The 22,325-nt window shown below is 35.7% G+C and overlaps 1 protein-coding gene across 1 annotated transcript in view; it reads right to left on the bottom strand.

The window, feature by feature from the left end:
- SEMA3E (semaphorin 3E) overlaps positions 1-22,325 on the bottom strand; it is a 149,345-nt gene that overhangs the window by 35,449 nt on the left and 91,571 nt on the right. Inside the window, exon 5 of the mRNA XM_069801687.1 lies at positions 5,612-5,705. Coding sequence (XP_069657788.1) covers positions 5,612-5,705 — 94 coding nt within the window. The remainder of the gene's footprint in view (positions 1-5,611; positions 5,706-22,325) is intronic.

Below are 22,325 nucleotides of genomic sequence, written 5' to 3'. Positions count from 1 at the left end.
TAATCAAAATAAACGATTGATCCATTCAGATAACATTTACTGGCATTTTTAAAGGATTCTACCAAAAGCAAGAATTTTGCTTGTTGGTCTCCCTCAAAGTGTGAATTTTGTTTCTCTTAAGAGATATATATGCATTGAATGATACTATAAGCCTGAATGATGATTCTGAAAAGTTCATAGTTTGGCAGCTGGGCCTGGTTCAGAAACCTCTGCTGATTTGGAGCTGAGCATAGTTTTGCCTTAGGCTTCACCATATAAAGAATGCATATTGCCTTGTAAAATACATGGTCATGATTTAGTGAAATGAAAATTAAGTATAAATTATAGCATCAATAGAAGTTAAGGTTACCCAAAACTAATAGAGAGCTTTATTTTTTAAACAACAGAGAGCTACTTAAACAACAGGATTTGCCAGTGTCTGAATAATGTTCCAAACAATCTTCACAACCCTAATTAATGTGTTATACTAGTCATAAATCCCCCTTTAAGAATTCCATTGGAAAAATATCTCAGACTGGTTTTTTTGTGTTTTTTTTTAATTGTGATGATGTGTAATACAAAATGTGATGCTTTTATCCTTTCAGCGCCGTCGTGAATCTTAGAAAGTGCATCAGTGCAGGGTAAACGATTCATCACATATTGCTAGTGATCAGGTTTGACATTTATAAGTCCAGATGTTCAGAAGTTTGGATATGAAGCCTATACCTTCTGTTTGACATAGGTATAAAATGTTAGTATATGTAACCAACCTGCTGGTATGGCATTCTACCATATAGTAAGGGAATTATCACTGATTTTATCTGTGAGATCCTGAGGGGGAAAAAATGGAAGTTCCAGTTTTGGGTGGATATTGTTCCATGAAAGATATTGCACAGATACAGAAAATAAATCTGATTTTTTTACCCTGAAATGTTACTAAACTAAACAATTAGACAAGTATCAAGTGTGAGCAGACAAGTCACCTCGCCTGAGGAAAGCAATGAGACAATGCTGATAAGTGTGACTGACAAAGACCTCCGTACAAGAACATGCAACATAATTCTGAGATCTTTTGCACTTTTGACATTAAGAGGATCTTCTCTTTTCCTCTTCAGTAGTCTTTTGCATATCCTTTAAATCCATGTTACAAGTTTTGAACACTGCTAAGTTTTTAGAGGTGCAGACTAATTCTAGATTTAGACACAACCTGAGGTTGAGGTTTAAAAAATCCTGGCAAGATTGCTACTCTTTTCTCCTCCATTGAAAAACTACTACTACATATCAGCTCACTCCCGCCTTGGTTGCAGGGTTTTATACTGCTGCACATCACGCTGATAAACTAGTATCTTCCAGTGAAAATCAACTGAGCGGTTTCACAGACCTTCACCACTCCTCCTCTCTTCCAGTCTACCCTCAGCTTCACATGTATTTGCAAATTGCTAAAATTTAAGTTTTAACACAGCCTGGTTAATTCTGCTAGAACAAGAATAGAAACTTCTTTCCTTATTTAAACAAACAAAAAAAATCCCATGGACCTCAAAAATCAGTTTTAGCTTAAGTGACACATGCACATTTTTTAACTAGCATTCTTTTCAAGCAAACAAATACATCAAAGTTCAGTTGGGACCACTTAAAAAATATGTTTATTTTTTGCCCTTTGCTCAGAGCAAAATATTAACATAACCAAATACAAACCTTTTTTTCTAAAACCAAGAATTCCTAGATGACAACCCTTAAAGTAAAACAGATTGAAGCATGTGATTTAATTTAAAGAACTTAATATATACAAGGGATTTCTATATATAGGCTGCTTCCTCCTTAGAAGTGGGTTTCCTTCATTTATTACTGGCATGTTTTGTGTACCTGCTTCCAATTGGAAGGTAATGCAAATGCAAGCTATTATTCATCAGTAGTCCTTTTTGTGTAAAATCTCCATTATATCAGTTTCTACAAAGTGGACTAGCTGCAGCACCTTTCATGCATTTCTTTGACTGTCAGCCATTTATTGCTCACATGACAACTAAAATCAGAATACCAATTCACATTTTTAGCAAGTGATACTTTTCACAGTAGGAAAAAAAACCAAATTCAAAATAAATTAGCTATTTTTTAGCTGGTAAACTTCCTCTGTATAATTGTATTTTCTGTTTGTCACTCAAGTATTCTGTCTTCTGTTTTGAGAGAAAATGTATTTATTTTAGTTCATTATTTAGAGTAAAAGAAAAGACACAAATACATTAAACTGTTTTAAAACTGTAAAGCCTGTAAAACTGTAAAAACTGTAAAAGAAATTATTATCAGAATGGATTCCCTGTGAAGAAAAACATATTCAAATGTAGTTTAGGTTTTCACCACTTGCTTGTGATGTATTGCAGGTAATGAAACATAGACATAAACTAATTACTCAGCTTTCAAGAGCTAGAGTGGTCTAAGTTAATCAGTGTGCATGATCTGATATCAAAAATAGTTTTGGCTATTGAAAGCAGATGGGACAGTTCATTAGAAATAGACGTCCAAAAGTTTTATATGCTGTTTATCTAAACATACACATTTTATTCAGCCTGTCTGCCATCCAACACTTCTTCTGTTTCCTGATGCTGACAATAAATTGCTAGAAGTTAATTGTTCATAAATTGAAGAATTCATCACAAGCTACTTTACCACTGGGTCAGATAACCTGTAATAAAACTTATGACAGCATGGATATTTAGTTTTAAAGCCAAGTCACGAACTATTTTTTTCTTGAAGTGGGTATTTTAACTGATGTGTTGAAATACATGAAGAGATACAGAACAAGAGATTCTCTTTCTTCCTAAATTAATCTAGCTAAATCTGGTTCTAATTAGTAACGGTGCAAATGATCTTTCAAGATCAAGATTTTAAAAGCTTTTAAACTTTTATCAGAGGTATGTAAAGTTTCCTTGTTAGTCTAATCCTCACTGTTACTCAATAGCCACACTGGTGTAGGCTGCTGTGTTAATGTGAGTTTCAGAGGTGGAAACAGGTTTTGAATTGTTTAGTGAGGAAGAAGAGGATGCTGGGATGTGAAAGGTTTTGCTAACAGGTTTGCATAAAGCCTTTTCTAGGACATGCACATTGGCTAAACCTACATAGGAGTGTGGAGGCAACTCTGCGCTGTAGCCTCCAAGGGCACGCTGACCCCATACCAGAAGCAGATTTCACTTTCTAAGAAAACTGGAGTGCATGAAGAAGAAGGGAACTTCCAAACATTGGAGGAAAGACTGGAAGACCAGTCCTGGAGGGTGCATGGTGCAATTTTCATCTCCTGTCATGGGGTCATGGCCACCATGAGCTGGGATGAGGGCTCAGGTGAATGAAGGATCATCCCTTCCTTCAGAGTGCACTTGACATTAGACGTCTCAATTAAAAGATTCTGTAATATTCACCATGTTTGCATCTATGTCTTCTACCCTCTTCAAATGGATACCTACAGAGATAAAAGATATATGTTCTGAAGTCTAAGGAGCAGCATTAATTCTGTTTATTCTGTAAGCTGTGTGCCTCTGGTTAGTAGAAGTTAGTAGAATATAGTAGAATACATGGAAATACAAACTTCTTTAGGATATTTTTCTAAATGTTGGAAGTGTTTAATTCCAATAGTATAAAAATATAAAAGCATAAATAAAATAATAAACTCTGAAGAATTCTCTTATGCTTTTAAAATATCATTCTGCGATCACTTGAAATTATAGACTTCCCAATGGAGGCCTATAAAAACAGCCTCTAAATACCTTTCTCAGGTCATCTTAGTTTTGATGAAGATGTGAAAGTTTGTCTGGTTTTTGGTGTTGTATCAGTGATCTGACAAAATATATTATTTTCTCCTGTTAATCTTGCCACATTACAGAATCGTTAGTTTTGTGAGATTGATTTTGTAAGTTTTTGTCAGTGGATGTCCAAGACTCTGATCAGCTTTTATCAGAGAAGGGCTTATTTAAAGGATTTCTCTTTCAGATGAAACTGTGAGGATCCATAGGACCTCCCATAATCCAGGCAAACTAATGAATAGGCCAGAAACACAAGGACCAACCATTAGTCTTGAAGTGCTCAGTGGTACAATCTGGCTTCCATTTAAGCAAATAAAATTCACATTGATCTCACAGTGGGAACATGATCAGGTTAATTTATTTACTTAGTTCTGTCTGAGGAAAGGTTGAGAAGGACTTTAGGATTAGACCATGAGGTTTCAGGCCTACAGCAAATTCCATAGGATAAGTCTTTGTTCCCAGGCTAAACTAAGACTGGAATCTGTTAAAAACTGTAGAAACAATTTAGAAATAAGGGTGGAAGAAAAGCGTAACAATCTGTGCTTCATGGATTTTGGAAGGTCAGTCAAAATACAGCAATTTTTTCTGATTCTTTCCTGACTTCTAAACCCAATAACTCTTAGGAATTCAAGCTGTAATTTTTTCTTAATGGGAATGAACAATATTTTGATGAATTGCTGCAGTTTGAGAGATTTGGCATTACTGATAAATATTCTTTTTGTAAGTAATTTGTTAATGTAAAAGGACAAATAAACCTAGCGCATAAAAATACATCTGTCACTCATGAACAATACCTCCTCACCACCATGGGTGAGTGTGGTTAATAATCAAAGATTTTAGCTGTCTGATTTTAAGATTTGAAGTCAAATGTAAATATCAAAGGGCCTTAAAATCCTCTAACTCCTTTATCCCTGAAAAGTTGAAAATTTATTTGATCTTTAGCTTCTTTTTCTAGCTCTTTCTTTTAATAACTATTCCTTCTGAATGCTCAGTTTTCATCTTATGTTTTCTAAACCCAGAAATCACTGTGTTACTCCCTAAATGCATCTAGCTTTCACCCTTTACCTGCTGTTTCAGTCTATTTTTAGTCAATGTACTACAATATTGCCAAGACTGTGTTTGCCTGATCTCACAAAATGTTTTCAGGAAAACATCACAGAGGAAAAAACATATGGTTTGCTATACTACAACTTCAAAGGTCCCAGCCCTACAGTGATATACTTACCAGCAAGGCACAGAGGAGCACTATCTCAGCACAGCTTTCTGGCACTGCAGGACTTAAGACTGAAGTCTATTTTTATAACTGTCGAGTATAAGATCAACTCTCCTAACAGAGAATCACCAGTTTTGCATAGTTTTGTTAGAAGGTGACATTGAAAAAAAAATCTATTTTGATCTCAAAAGCTGTAATTTATATAAACAATAAATGTTTCATATAAAACCAGTTAAATTCACATTTTTACAAGATGCTTGCTTCTCGGTTTACATCTCAGTAGATGAAAAATAATAAATTTTGTGTATTTGTCTCAGTGGTGTAAAAGACTAAGCTAGACATATTGCTTTGCTTTGAAGGAAAGCAGGAAAGTATTGTTTCCAAAATTACACAACAATCAATTACCTCTTCAGGATGGCACGTGTCATATAACATGTACTCACTTCAGCGAGACACCCTCGCTGGAGTTAATGCTGCCTCGGATATAGTGTTAATGTGGGCAGCACCATGAGGATTAAGTCTGACATATGGAAAGTTGCAATGGAAGACTGACAACACTTTGGTGTGCTGAAGAAAGACTCAGAATGACAGATTGACAAGACTGTGAAGCGTGTGACATAAAGATCATTACCAATTAAGATCGAGGTGAAGGAAGAACTGGGGTCAAAAGGGCACCTGCCTCGTCCTCTCTCAAATTTGTGCGATTCCAGTTGAAACAGATGATCCTTTAAAAACAAAAATCACAGAAAACAGCTTAAACCCTACAGGCAAAGAAAAGTGTCCTGAGAGACGAGCTTTAACTTTGCTATACCTTTGTAACGGATTGACTTCATTAGGGAGAAAACACAATTACGGTTACTTACTGATGTACTAGTAAAAATTCTCTGGGTTTCTACAAATCACCTTTGTGTGTGCACTACCCTGAAAAAGTCAGTAAAATATGCACTAAAATCGCACTTATTTCATTTCTGTGGGAGTAGGGAGTAAAGATTCCTCTATCTTTTCTCCAAATTATCTGAACATTAAATAGATATCTAGCTATGGAATGTGTTTCCCCCTTTAAACATTTTTTTCTTCCAGTAGTTGTTAAATATATCATGCTGTGTTATCTTCTCTTGGTAGCTTTGAGATGTTTATATATCTTCTTCATAAAAGTATGTTTAGGAATGAATCCCCAATTATGGTTTTCAGAGCAGATGTGATTTCTGCATTGAATTTAACAGAATATCAGTGTAAAAAGAATATCGGCAACTTAGTTTAATTTGTCTGTATAAGGCTTTAAAGGCTGAGAAAGAATTTACAATTTAAATTTTTGTTTGCAGTGCTATGTTTGTCCCAGCTTTCTCAAAAGAGCCCATTAATGTCTGATTAAAATACCAAGTGACAGCACAATATTTTTTAATTTATATATTAACAAAAAAGCATACCACAAAACATGAGGATGGGGGAGAATAAAAGGGCAAATAGAGAGAAAGCTATGAAAGTTTCATAAAAAAATATGCCACCCAGCCATCAAGTGTGTGACTAGTAAACATTTTGATAGTCTAGCAGTTCCAGTTCTGTGTAACAGTTTTACTCAAAAGTCTACTGAAATGCAGATTATGTCAATATATTGGATAAATGCAACCTACCTGTTCAGTAAACTAATCTCAGCTTCACATTGCTAATATACTAAGACAAATGTTTTGTGAGGCATAACATTAGATGTGACAGGACCCCAAATCCCCCAGAATTTTGAAGAAGATCTGCCTGGATCTCTCCCTTACAGCAAACATTCTCAAAAATATCCAAGAGGCTTTTTAACCATAAAAATCAGGTTTTATTAGACCTAACTTTCCAGGTATTTATTAGAATAACTCAGTATTCACACAGAAAAGATCTAGACTGGACAAAATAATGTCCTGGTAGTCCTTTTTTAAGTATATATAGTCCTTTTAGTCCTTATGTCATTATATCAGGTCCTTTTTCCTTCTGTTGGCTACATTCATGTAGTTTTAGGGGGCTGTAGCATATGCAGCTCGGTCCCTAGAAAGTTTTGCTTTTGAGAGATACAGAGACCTGATTATGTGTCTGCTCTCTGCAATGCTTTATTGCCCGCTCTCCTTCAGATGACTCATCTATGTCCACCCATTCCATCCTACAACCTACAAATCTTTCTCTTCCCAAGGAAGTGCGATTGCCCCCAAAGCAAAACTAATGTTCTCTTCAGGTGGCTCCACTCATGACAGTTATCCTTTCCTGAAAAACACATAAAAAGACAAGGAGCAAAGAAGCAGAAGAGATACTACCATTGCATGGGATGGAAAACTGATAAGACAATAATAATAAAAAATATTTTTTTTAAAAGGACAGAAAGAAAAAAGATACAAAGAAAGTGGGAAAGTTGTAGAGCTGTTACTTCCCACTCATTGATGAATAATTGAATATTTCTATGCATTTCATTTAAAACAGTTAATCCTGAATTTGTCACAAGCCGCTCCACTTCAAAGCAAAGTAAGATTCCCATTAGCTACAGAGTTCCTATAAAAATGGGATGTAACTCAGAATGCAGGTCTGGAAAAATAAGACATCTGTTTCATGTCTATCTGAAGTAAAAAAAAATCCCAAAATAAAACTAGCAAGCAAAAACCATATAAAATGTAAGTAACGGTCCTAAAACTCACAAGGTAACAAGGCATTCAGAATCTCACCTCTCCAGAAGCTCCTGTATTGGCCTAACCCTAGCACACTAGTGCCTGATGTTAAAGCTGATGCAGTAGAAAATAATCATCCTGAGTAGAGACTGGTGGTGCAGGAATATTATTTTCTGCTGTATCAGCTTCAATTGCACATCGGTAGTAACTATTCCCCTCTGCTGTTGGGTAAATGTCAAACAATGAAGAAATATTTCTCTGTGTGTGGAAATCTCAGCCCCATTCCCTACTTTTCAAACATCACATACCAGGTATTTTTCAAAACTAAATACCATAACATTTTGGGTCAACAGTAGGAAAAAAAAGAGTAAGGTGAACTCAGGAAGGGAAGGAAAAACCTTCTAAAACCACGCAAAAGGACTAGGGAGTCATAATTGTCATAAAATATGATGTAAAGGAAATATTTCTAAAAACAGTCTGTCTGATGTTATTTATTCTCTAATCAGATATTAAAAATAAAATTACTCATGAAAAAGTTTATCTTCTGGGATCTCAACTAAACTATTTGTCAATGAATCAATTCCACAAAGAAGAAAACCCCCAATTTTTAGAAAGAAAGATGTAGAAGTAAGTGGAGAGATAAACTGAGGGTTAAAATTTAATAGATTTTTTCCTAGTCTTAATGCTTTCTGTTCGCTTTTCCCCACAGTAAAATAAAAATGGACTTGTCCATGAAAGAAAAAAGTAACAAATTTAAAACTGATTACAGAAAAAACACACTCAGGTACAGTGATCAGGTGTGGAAACAAAATTATTTCAAAACAATACCTGAAGAAATTATATTATCCATATTTCATGGTTTATAGCATATGGCTCATATTTCATCCTGCATAGGGAATAGAAACTGAAATTTTTTGTGCTGTAGGACAAGACATGATCCCACCAGGGCATCATTAAACCACACTTCATATTCAGGTCTTCCCCTGGTAAAATGCCAGTGATTCTCAGACCAGGGAGACTTGGCTGGTATACGAGTCTTCCAGATGATGTGGAAGGATTTGGTGTCAATGTGCACCAAATTATACTACCACAATGAAAAAGCTACTAATGTAGTTAACCATTCCCTTGAGAACCAGAATGAAATCAATGATAATCAATGGTAAAGACCCAACTCTTTTAACTTTCATGACATGAATGTGTTTAAAGCAACTAACCATATGACCATGGAATGAAAATGTTAAGCAGTACGCATAATATCCTTTCATTATCTACATTTTAACAGCTGGAATTCCTGAATAAAGATTGTAGCTTAAACATATAATCTAATGCTAATGCTGAAGGTACACAAAAATTTGGATTTCAGTGCAACTTGGAGAAGTTTTTAAGTGGATCTCACCAGTTTTGACATAAAGCAGGATGTGTATCTCATAAATGCTTGCAGATGCATGTAACTGTCTGAAAAGTCACTGAAAATGTAAGGAGCGACTCTTCCGAGAGAGATTTTCCACTTTCACCTTTTAGGACAGCATACCAAATATTCCATGGTTGCAATAAGTTATTCCCATCACTGAGGCAAGTAACTGAACATCAGGTGTTAGATGTGTCAGCTTCCACGGGATGCCAGTTTAGATGAAATAAGTGTTACACATTAATAATCAGCTTTGAAGGCTAATACCATAATTCTAACCCTCCTTGCTGTTTGTGACATTGGAATCCCTTGAGAAATGTCAGAAGAAAACTGACAGTTTCCTCACAGATTATCCAACACAGCAATTCAACATTGCAATTTATTTTACGGGCACGTTTCAGTGGTTAGGGTAAAAATTATGCAAAAACGCATATGGAGGGCTGGGAGTGGACTTACAAATTTCTACGTGTACTTTGGGAAAAGAAATGGGGTTCTGGGTTTGATTTATGATACCTATGACTCAGGAAACATAATACACTTTCAACTATTATAAAAATAATAATTTCTTTTAAAAAGAAATAGAAGATATTTCCAAGGGCATCAAGTATTTTCCCATTAACTTGATATGAATTGATAAATTTAGACAATGAAGAATAATGTAGGCTATAAATAATAATGAAAGAAAAGGTCAATCAAAGCCATTAAAATTTAAAGACTGTATTTAACTTTTGTTGCAGAAAATTGCTTTCTCTAATGCCAAGTGCTGCTTTGCTCTGGTTCAGGACAGCATTTATGCATGTGATTAATTTAAAACATATGCTTACTTCCATTCCTATTCAGCAAAGTACCTAAGCCTATTCTCAATGTTAATACAATGGTTGTATCTTTTCACTAAATCAGGGACTTAAAAATATAGAGGCTTTGGCTAGGTTTTCCTAAGATATTATTTTTATGAGAAAAAATAATTTGATTTTCTGTAAGGTTTTTTTTTTCACTTTCAGGTTTTATTATTTTCCAGGTAACAAAAAAGTAAAATATATCATACTGGCATTTTTTAAAAGGAAATTTAAAGCATTTCAGAACCTTTAATTACATACTTGTGTATCCATATGCTTACAGTACAGCCAAGATCTGCTCTCCAGGAGACCTGTGCCTTTTTGTGGTTGGTACTTTTTTTGGTTGTTTTTGGGTGTGTGTGTGTTTTTTAAGAAGTGCATGTTACTTATATTGTGGGATAGTAAATCATATTTAGAGTATTGTGGGGAGAGACTGTGCAGAATTTTGTGAATATAGTTTTTAACACTGGCTATACTATACACTATTACTCTATCTCACTGGACAAAAGTCATTGTTAGCTGTGATCTCATAGTTATTCAATCTTAGAGTAAGAATGACATTACACGCAAGAGCTGTTTGTTGTGTTTCATTTCCTAGGGGTTATATATCTGAGACTTTTTTAAAGAGAACTGTGAATAAGTAGGTTCACATGCAAAGTGCATCGAATGGGAAAGCATAAAATAGAGATGCACTGCTTGTGCGAAACTATGAGAAATGTTCTTTTAACAACCTTAATAAAGCCATGTGGTGCTAGCGTCATACAATGCGCTCTTTTTACTGTTCGAGGGATTCCTAAAGCATCAAAAAAGGGAGTATAAACATCAGAGATTCACCTTATTTGGTCACAGTGCCCTGTTTGAGGAAGAAGACTGTTGGGAAGGGATGGAACACACTGGGACACGCTGTCTCCGGAGGGAAAGGACATCCCCATGGACTGGCTGACTGAGTGACCTGGTAAAGTGGGTTTTCAACAAGGGTCATCAGGGTTGGAGGCTGAAGCCCAGAGCAAGAGAGAGAGCTGCAAGTGGAGAGGGTATAGGAGGGAGAGGGCTGCCAAGGGGATGTTCACATTCCTACTCTGAAGACAGCATGCTCAGAAGCTTTCCTTGAACCTCTGTATAAAACCTGTGAGCTTAATTTTCACTTGCACAGTTACATCCTCTCACAGAGCACTTCCATTGAAGTCCGTTGCAATTTTGCCCTTGTTCTTTAGTAGAATGACTCTGAAACCCTTGTTCCAAAATAGGGGATATTGTTCTTGGATTCACTGGTTCCACGTACTCTATTTTTTTTTTCCTAATACTATCTGAAAACCAAAGTAACAAAACAATAAAGTAACACATGGGAAAAAATGTGATTTAAAAACTTCACCAAGTTAGGTACACAGTGGGACACAGTTGCAGCTTTATCGACAGCCTTCAGCGCCATGGAAATGAATGTAATTTATGAAAACTCCAAGACAGTAACAGACTTTATTCTGTAGAAACTAAAATTTAAAAATATTTAACATAGCAGGTGTGCTATTTTAAAACAAAGACAACATTTGTTGCCCATATGTACTTTCCAGTTTATTCAAATAATTTTTAAGTCTGGTTTAATTTTAACAGTGCACCTTTAAAATCTGTCATTTTGCACATCCATATGTACCTATGTGAACTCACACAGCCTAACATGAGGAACGAAAGAACTTATTTCAAAATGAATCAAATATAAGATCTGCAGAGCATTTCACTGGTGTAACTGGATTTTTTTTTTCTCATGTGAGAAATTGAATACTGAGTGAATGCGGAGAAATTTTGTTACTACAATAGAAAGTCAACTGCAATGCACAGAATAAAGCTCATCTTAATTTCTATTCTCTTTTGCACTATAATGTTTTTAGTATAAATTCACATGACACTTTTTTTGCAAACATTCTTTTGTTCTGTATATTCTCAAAATATTTTTTCTCTTCTTTTCTTCTTTCTTGTATACTCACTTATCCTTACATTTTTATTTTGACATAGAAAGACACACTGAATACACTATGCAGAGGTTTCTTTTAGGAAGGATGAACCTTGACTTCCTCATTAAAAAAAAAAATCTGAAAAATCACAGAACATGTCTGTAAATCAGCAGAAAATATAATTCAAATATAAGTCTCCAAAATGAACTCTCAACTCCATGACCTGTCTTAATCTGTATATTTGCCTCATCAAGAAGGCATGTGGTAAAAGAGATGTATAGTAAAACATTTTGTATTTGCATAACAACAGAAAATAACATACTGGGTCTGGCTTGAAAAGATGTCTTATATCATATAGCCTTCTGTATTTAAGCAGACTAAATTTTGGTGCTAAGAAATATGTGCATTAGCAGTATCTGATAACTATCTTCCCAAATATTAGGTAGGTACCTAACTGATATAAATCCAAATAACTCATTCAAGAAATTAAAAATCTAAACCCAATAGAAAATGAATCAATATAATGAATTTTATATAAAGGAAGCTATGCTCCAAATATTTATAATAATACTAACAAGTTCCTTTTGCAACTTACTGGCATATTTAAGTCAACATAACACAGGCATGCAGATATATGGGTGAATAACACAAGGATGCTCCAACAGTGAAAGAACTTTTCATTTCATGATGTTATAACTTCTTTAAAATAATCCAAACACTAATTTTCAAAAGGATCTAAGCACTGGCAAAAAATTGCTTTGCTTGTTGTCAGAGGATTATTAACTTTTAAAATTTCACCTTCCATGTTCACTCAACTTTATTTTCCAAGGCAAATGGAGATACAACATTAGGGATAGAGTCCTCAAAGAACTGGCTGAAATAGTCAGGTCTCTGCTATTTGGCATAATTAAGATTATTTGGGAGGTAGTATTTCTTCTGAGGATCTGTTTTCAATCCTCTTTACTATCCAGTGACATACTGAAAAGATCAATCGTCTATGGGATGAGAGTGCATAAAATAATACAGACATTAAATCCTCCCTAAAAGTTCAGATGTATTTTTCAGGTCTGTGCATTTTATTCCACGGTTAAATGATTAAGACACATTGGGCTCCAATCTGAAAACATGTTTAAAATCTGGAGCTATGTCAGACTGCTGTCTGAGTTTGCTAAAGGATTAGCAATTTTGACTTGTGTCAAAAATCTGGCCTAGAGTGAGAGAAATAATATATTTCCCCGATTTAATGTGTGTGAAATACTCTGGCAATAGGAGGAAAAAAAAAAAAAACAAAACCAAAAACCAAACACCCTGCATATAGAAATCACAGGCATTTATCTTTATCTGTTCAGAATGTTTAAACAGAAGTGACTGAATGGGTCAGAATTTTAGGAGACACACCTTTGCATGACCTTACACTGGACACATAAACTCATTAGGGTCCTATGGCATAGAATAGGACCATTAGCAAAATAAATTATGATTATATTGCCCTAGTGTGACAATTAGTATATATGAAAGTTCCAGGGACCACATAAAGGATCTCTAGAATTAAAATGTTTGTATACCTGTATATGGAGATATAGTCTTATCACCAGGTGAAAGAAGAGCTAAAGACAGTACAAAATCGCTACACAAAAGTGGAGGGATTTCTGTGGGGAAGTGCACAGTCTTTACTCAGAGCCTCACTAGCCGAGACTGTCCCTTTTCCTTGATTTTGGCAGGCTGAACTTGTGTTGAGATTGTGAGGGTCACATCAGAGCAAATACCAAATAAAAGTCCTCTCATCTGATGATTGCTATCACAACTGGGGAAAAAGGTCATAGAAAAAAAAAAGGAAGGATACAGCTCTATGGTTTGAGCTTGCAGTCTAGGTTTGGTGATGGATGGAGCAACAGATGCATTGGGTATGGAGAGGACAACAGCTACATTCAACTGGGAACGGATTTCAGAAGGAAAGCAGATACCCTGGGGAAATTCTGTGTCTCGGTAGTGTGGAGCCTTAGGTAGCCAATGTTCCTTTTGCAGAGCTTCAACAGGGCATGCCGAAGTGGGCCATTCTGGAAGAAAGGGCAGAGGACTGGATCCACTGCCTCCTGATGACATGTATGAACTGCAAGTAATACTTCTTTTTAGTTCACTTTTTAATCACTGTTCAGGTTTTGCTGGTTCTAACTATGATGACTAACACCTTATTGAGCAGTATCTCCACTCCTCAGACAATGCCATAGACTTCACCAGGTGCCCAGACTTAGAGAAATACTTTCTGCCATAAATAAAGGTGGCAGAATCCAAAAATCATTATGATCAGAGCTGCAATATTTTACCAACCCCCATCAAATTACCACACAGGTGCAGTATTTCTTTCTCTTTGGGATAATAGTAGTATTCCTCTGGATTGATTCATTCTCTCCTGACCATCTGTCTTTCATCTTGCAAAGGGCAGGTCTAATACGATGGAAAATTCATTTCATACGGCTGATCAATTCACATTCTCTACCAATCTGCCAAATTGAACTTAAACTTCACTTATGGCCATATTTAGACAGTATTCAAAAGTAATGAATGTCATTCACCTCATTTTATGGGTGGAGAGTACTGTCAAACAAACCTGTTGTCTGTTACAGTGTGCAAGAATGACTGATAAGAACAACTGTGTTGATACAGAATACTTGGCTTTCTCCAGGGCATTTCACTTAGTACATAGCTATCTGGAGAAACAATGTGCATTGTAGAATTATTAAGAAATATAAGCTGCAGACAAATATTAAAGTATAGTTTTTATTAGGTATGCATCAATGAATCCTCTTTTACTGAAGGTTTCCCTAAATTTTGTTTTTCATAGAAAAATGATTTTTTTTAATTTAGCAGTGATTTAAACAATCATATGATTTCTTTCCTAGTAAAGCTTACAAAAAGACTGGGGAGGCATAAATAACGAAGAGAAAAGGTTAATGAGAGCTCTGGGTGCATTCAAATTATAGAATGCTCTGAATACTGAGTTAAAGCTCAGAAGCTAACAAAGTAGATTTTAATACAACCATATCCAAAGTGGTATGTCTTGGAATAGGGAACACAGTGTATATCTGAAGTACATCAGAATGCCCTAGAAGGTGGAGGTTCAGATCCTTGTTCAGACTACTTTCATGTATTAGACTGAGATCCCTCATTTAGAATCTTGGACATCCCAGGTGCCTTGTTAGAGCTGACAGTGACAGGCATCTCTAGAAATCTCTTCATTGACTTTGTCATAAGAGACTGCTAATTAGGTGCCTCAACTAAGTGTGTAAACTGGGATAACTTTGTGCTCCAGAGAAGATCTTTGGGTCAAGCGTAAAATGCTAAAAGGAGATTTTTCATTGTGATGTTGTGCCAAGAACTCAGCACTTTAGTCTATCTCAAACAGAGGCAGGGAAGTGACCTTGCCTGTATACACACCATCGAATAGCTTGTCTGGTTCTAGTGTCCACACTTCCAGAACATGTGAAAATATTGCAGAGAGTTCACAGGAAGGACACAAATATGATTGAGGAATCCTTGTGATAGGAGGTTTAAGAAGCTATATTTATTCAGCTTATCAAAAAAAAGTGAAGAGGTGGCTTGATCTTTGTGCGTAGGTACTTACATATGGAAAAGATGTGGAAAAGATAGTAGGAGACTTTTCAACTTTGCTATCAAAGGCATATCAAGGTTAAATGACAGGAAGTTGAAGTTAGATAAATTTAACCTTCAGTAAGTGGCTATTTCCTAACATTGAAAGTCATTAAATATTAGGACAGCTTACCAGAAAAATAGTGGTGTTACCATTACCTAGATTCTTTGAAATGACAATACAAATTTGCCTGAAAATGTTTTAATTCAATACCTGGGAGAAATTATCCATGCAGTGTGTTACTGACCACATAAAATGTCCTGATGGTCCCTTCTGGCCTTTGTTTCTATTTATGCAATACACATTATCCCTTTCCTAGGAAAGTATGGAAAGAACAGAATTGCCCTTTCTTCATTACTGAGCTTCACATAATCAGCTGTTAATTAAGGTAATTATTATAGACAAAATTAATGAACTTTAATTTCTCACAAAACCATATGCATTGGTTCAGAAGGAACTTTTCCCACCCTGTTCCAGAAGAGGATATTTGTCTTTTTTTTTTGAAAGGTTCAGAGATTGGCCAGCTGCAGAGGATGGGTTGTTATTTGAGCTGATGCAGAAAATCATTTTCATGTGTTGCTTGGTTAGTACTTTCTCATTTTCTTAGGACTACATATATAAGCCATGGGTTTGGTAAGAAATGCTTCTTCAGGTTAGGGTTGATGTGGGTCTTCAGCTTTTTCTTCTTCCCTTTTCAGCACAGCACCTTTGTTGTATGACTTGAGCACAGGGGTGTTCTTCACTTAATTAATTTCCTGCCTATTAATGAGTTTAGGTACCATTTTAATCTCTCTTGAAACATATATATATTTAACTTCCAAAACCTGAAATGCATTAATCTAACTGAAATCCAGGTCTTTGGGGTGTTTCCATGCAATTTGGCAGCCTGTGATGTGGGCATTCAGACTCAATGATGTAATTAACCCCTCTGGTAAAAGACTTTATGACATTGTGTTGCTTCTTTGACACCACTACATATATATGAACAATTGATACTGGTTTAAACGTCACCCTGCTTAATGACTAGTTCCACATGAACTATAGATGAAGAGGACTAAGCAATTTCATAGTATTTATGATTACAGATTCAATTCTATAAATAAAGTGAGTTGAAAAACTTCCTAAGATTTTGTAGATGGCATTCTAACTGGTGGCTTTTTATCCATAGAGAGGGACACTGTGTGTCTAAGCAAGTATTTTCAAGGCAAGAATTTGTCACACATTCTATCTAACGAAGGACTGACCAACACCCACTTCTGTTTAGTCAGTGAAACCAGATGTTCCTCCTCCTTAATCCTCTGCAAACTGGGAGCGGAGATGAGGTAATAGGAAAAAGCATGGAGAGGGAATAACTGGGTAGATCATTATTTGTTTTGATTATAAAAATACATCAGAAACAATATCCTAAAATAATAGATGCATATATGTATACAATTTTGTTTCTTAACAAAGCTGAAAGAATGATGACATTACCAAATGCTGATCAGGAGCAGAAGAATTATATGACTGGAACATTGTCTCTTAATATCCCTGTCAATTCACTTCAGTTTGTTAAAGGAGAACTGAGGAGCCTACATTTGTTTGGTGTAGAGAGGCAAATGGAAAGCTTATTACACAGTTGAACTTTATCCTGGTTTTGCTCTGAATCACAGAATATGTAGAAAAAGAAGTGCCCCTCCCCACATCCGATGAAATATTAAGGGCAACATAGATTAGAAAGAAGAAATTCCAGCTTGTCTGAATTGTTGTCCAAGCAAACAAATACACCTGCTGCTTCACTGAAGGTAATTCCTTTCTAACAGGGCTTAAAATCTTAGAATTTAGAGCTTTTGTTCCCTGATCAGCAGAACCTCATGTGGCTAATTGAAGAGGAAATAGCATAATAAGGAATACATCATATTAGGAACACCTGGAGGAGACTCCCAGAAATCATCAGTGAATTTTGTGGAAAGGGTGACTTAGTCCATCAGCCTTCTGAGGTGAAGTACAACTGCAGGCAGTTTACTGAGTTAAATGAGGCATTGAAAATGGTGCTCCGCCAGCTCAATGTATGTATTAAAAATTTACAGTGTGTTCTGGAAGAAGAATTCGTCATGCACTGTTCTTTCCCACTACTTTCATTCCCTCAGCAGGTTTTGTCATGCAGAGATGCCTTCCTCGCCAGGAATCAGCTCTATCTTGTCACCATAGTGTTTGCAAAAACTTAGCATGTTACTTCTGCATATCGTTTTCTTTTGGAATTTCCACTCATTTTACAGCTCCTATGGAGCTGTATTTGGTGGAAATCCCATCTGGACTTGTTAAAGGTGCTTTGCAAGTTAGTTAATAAGGCAGTTTGAATCATTGGAAGGCCTCTGGGGCACCCCTAAAACCTGTTGCTCTGCTGAATAGATAACTCATTAAGATAAAATCATTGCCTGACTGCAGACAGCTCATCCGATTTACCTAAAGTTCATCATAATTCACCTAGGGTATTTTAAGCTATATAGAACAGTAGTGGAGTACTGTTTTATGAGCAGACAGATGTGGAGAAACACAGAGTGAGATAGAAAGCATTTCTTCCAGTACTCATCTTCTACTTCCAAAACAGAGAAGTTTATACAAATGCAAAAGGAAGAGACTGGATGCAGATGCTTTCGCCCTGCTCCCGCCCCTTGTTGACATCAAAGGCAACAGGAGTGACAAGTGTCAATTTGGTGAGAATGGAAACAGAATAATATATTTTTTCTGCACTTTTCTTCAGCTTCTATATTTGGTTTGAAGACTTATCTCAGTTTTTTTCTCACAGAGCACATGGGAAGGATGCATGTTCAATTCATGATGGGAAATTTAGGGTGGAGGGTTTCTGGCTCTTGGTTTTTTTCGGAAAAATACCCATTGATTTTAATGAAATGAACTCCTCTTCATTTCTGGATGATAGACAAATAGAAACTGGAGGAACCCAACCTTTTCTAACCTGCATGGATTTTTGACATTTGAAATCATTTCATGAAGTCAGTGATAATGAACTCACTGGCTGGCAATTAATTGCTTATGTTTTTTTGGATAAGATTTTGTAATATGTTCTTTTGCAAACACCAATAGTTCTTCTGTCTGCAAAGTCAGCACTCCTGTTTCTCCCAATTTGTAATTTATTTCTAAATGGCAGAAAAACACTGTGTAATTTGCTGAAGTGTTTAAATTTGGGAAAGCAACATTCATCAGGGTCAAAGTAATTAGAAAGAGAGAGAAAGATAAAAAACTGCATGTTGCTGTCAGTGACTATACTTGTATATTTTTAGAAAGGTAATATCTGGCAACAGCTTTACTAAAGTGAACAGCCTGGAATTCCAAAGCAATATCAATTAAACCAATATTACAATAGAATGATTGCAGTAAACTATTATGTATTTAATCTCTCAAATGGGTAGTGTATCATAGAATTTATAAATAATTTGATATAGAAATACATATCTGGTTAGATTCCGGTGGTACGACACAAGTTTGAGGTAGAATTCAATAAATCCATTATTTATTGTTTGTTGTTTTATATGATCAACATTCAAATATATTAGGACAATATGCATAGTATCATTAAATTTCTATAAACCAGAAAAAGCATGAAAGAAACATTTAAACATATATAATGTATCATAGTACAATTTTGTTGTGAAAGATTTCAAAGCACATTTCAATTACTACATAGTAATTTAGATTAATATTTTCTAGAGACACTGTTTAGGGGAATGGACATTTTTACTGTTTTTTTTGAGAAACTTAGAGGTTCTGATTTTTAGTAAGTTCCAAGGAATAATGATCTGCCAATGAGGCAATCAAATTCTGCCTATTTTTGGAGGCAAAAAATCTCCTTTTGGCTTCACTATTTGTTGACAAGAGCTCAGTGTTCTACAAGACACAGCTTAAACCTGGTTTTGGTAAGAAAGTATGGATTTGTAGTTGCATAAGAATATAAGGCTTTATACAGAAGGTGTAATGCTCCTTTTCACAAGTTGGATTGCACCTCACAAAAACATGCTAAATACCAGATCAGGATGCCATACAGTATGATTATGATCATGGCTTTGGGATATTCTCACTGTTCAAGGGAAAAAACAGTAATGCTACGTTTTCTTACAAAATGCTATTCAGAAATGGATGACTTTATGTAAACTTTTGTTTCAAGCTAACAATGAAATACATTTTTTCCTGCAACATGGGGCTAGTGAGCACCAAGAACAAGAGCCTCAACTGGATGTTTTCTTCCAACAGGTTGTTTCTCTTTGGCGTGCTCAGTAAATTGTGAGAGATAAGGTTGTAGAAAATATAGTCCTGATATTCTATTATGCTCTTAAACGCCTGTATCTCTGATTTGTATTTATATACAGTTTGTAATTTAAGAACCTGCAGTTTTTACTGACAGGGTCACATCTTTTCTTCGCCATCAGCTCAGGAAGCACTGTTGAAACTTATGGTTAAGGTACCTGACCACAGAGGAAGTATTTCCTCTGTGTTGATACTGCTGGTTCATAGTTCCATATAGAAGAGAGAATCTAGCTTCACATGCTGCGTTAACTAGGTATCTAGATACAGAGAAGTCTGCTATAAGGGCTCCCTTTTTAGCTCCCACCCTTTATACCTCAACATGTCTGCAAAGTGTCATGGTTCAAATGTATATAAGCCTCGAATACAGCTTGTGCTACTTAAAGAGACTCTGTTCAGAAGCAACTTAGTTTGCAGATCAAAGTTAGATTTTACTTATATGGAAGTAAGTTCAATATATTTAATAAAAAATGTCAACAATATCTGAAAAATGTTCCTTTCATCCAGCTGCATATTATAAACTCCATTTAACTGCATATAATTGCATATTATAAACCAGCATTTACCTTTCAAATTAAATTCTGAGTTTTAGTATTTTTTTGATAAAGGTGTTTGGGTCCTGTTTAGAAATGGAACAGTATCGTTACATTTTTAAGACTGTTTCATTTGTTACTCTCCTTTCCATGACAGTCAGACAGTGAGAATGAAGCCAGAGAGCTGAGGCGGACGAAATGGGGGACAGTAGTCAGAAGTCATTGGATCGGGATACTCTGGCCAAACAGAAAGATCAGCAAACAGAAACTGAACTGCAGTTTTCTGAGGAAGGATCTTGTCCCTTCACTTCCTGCAGCTACACAATGTCCTTATCAGTCAAAGAAAGCAAGACTAAAATTTGCCCACTCAATCACATACCACGTGTTATTTTTAACTTACCATAAACATGGCACCTTTTTTAATCCTTAAAGTCAGCTTTTCAGATAATGAATACTAATATAGCTACTTACTAGTGCAGCAAATATATTTACTGTTGGTCTACACAAACAGAAAAACGGTAATTTTCCCATGACTTCTGTGTGGGTAAAATTTTAGAACTTCAGTTTGACAAGGAAGAATAATAAACAAAAAGACGGGAAGGAAGGACAGTGATACATAAGGGGACAATCACGGGCCACACATTCTTATATACAAGTCTTGTTTCTCATTTTTTGTTTGTTTGGTTTCTATTTTTATTAGCCTGTTGCTTATGCTTTCTTAAATAGTGTTCCTAAATATACAGACATTGCTTCCTTTAAACTGTACCGGGAAGCCTGACAGGAGGTTCATGAGAGGAGCAAAGAAGACATGCAAATTTGGCTTATTTTAAAATTGCTTATTATTTAGCTCCTTCCTCAATTTTAGAGGAAATCTTCTTTCTGCAATTCAAATAACTACATTAAACAACGCATTCGTGTTTTCTTTTATATATATATGCATATACACACATCAGCTGACTGTAATGTAGCTTAAATGTTTTGGCAAATATTCTGAAATATCTGGAAATGGAAAAGAATGCATTTGTGACTTTATCTATTTTGAAACTTTACTTTTTCTCATGGTCATCAGTAAGGTTGGTCTTTATGGTTTACTCTGTATTATTTTATAAATAATATCCACAAAATTGAACCTGCCTCTAATGTGGACTCAAGTAATTGCAATCACCTTGAAAATCCCACTCCTGGCCATAGAGGGAAGAAGGAATTCTGTTGGATGGTGCTTTAGCATCATCTCCATAAGAAGTGCTCAGCTTTACCAGAAGACATCACTAAATATGAACCAACTAAGCAAGACCATTGCCCAGCATCTCATCCTGCCATTTGCCAGTAAAAGCCAATCTTACTTTTGGGCTACAGATGATCTCCATCTATTAAGTCCCAACTCACAAAGTGTGTGACCAAGAATCCCTGGTCAGATTCCTAAAGAGGTCATCAAGTGTCTTTCCAGCAGCCTAGTGAAATCCTCCTCTGACTGCAGGGCAGCTCAGATTAACCGTGGGATCCCTTACCAGTTGTTTTACCTTATAAATGAATAAATTATTTCTTCAGCATTGCTAAGTATATGATAAGGGATAACTTTGAGTGTCCAGTTTTCACTAATTCTGGACTTCCAAAGTCCAGACCTAGTAGTGTAATTTATAATTTGTCTACAAATTCAATTTGATAACAGTTGTAGAAATTCAGCTCTTCAGGAAGGCTTTTTAATGTCAGGAATTTCAAAATATACTCATAAACTCCATATGGATTTTAGACTGGCAGTGGGAGTGCGATGAAACAAGGATGCAAGGAAGCAGGATGTACGCAGGATCAACCAGTCCGCATTTTGGCCTCCATGGAGCAACACACAGGTTGCATATAATCAGGATTAGGTTGAATGCCTAAGGAGGCTTATCCACTAATTTAAAATGAGAGATTGGTACTTTTGTTGATTCTTTAACCTCGATCTGATACAACTGAGACAGAAAGGATCCAGATTTCTGAAAAATCCAGACAATTTCTATTTTTGCATAAGAAATATGTTGACAATATTGATTCTATGTTG

Source organism: Haliaeetus albicilla, chromosome 14, assembly GCF_947461875.1.
Source record: "Haliaeetus albicilla chromosome 14, bHalAlb1.1, whole genome shotgun sequence".
In the NCBI taxonomy this organism is placed as follows: Eukaryota; Metazoa; Chordata; class Aves; order Accipitriformes; family Accipitridae; genus Haliaeetus; species Haliaeetus albicilla.
The sequence above is the reverse complement of the archived record's forward strand: the minus strand, read 5'-3'. Positions and strand labels throughout refer to the sequence as shown.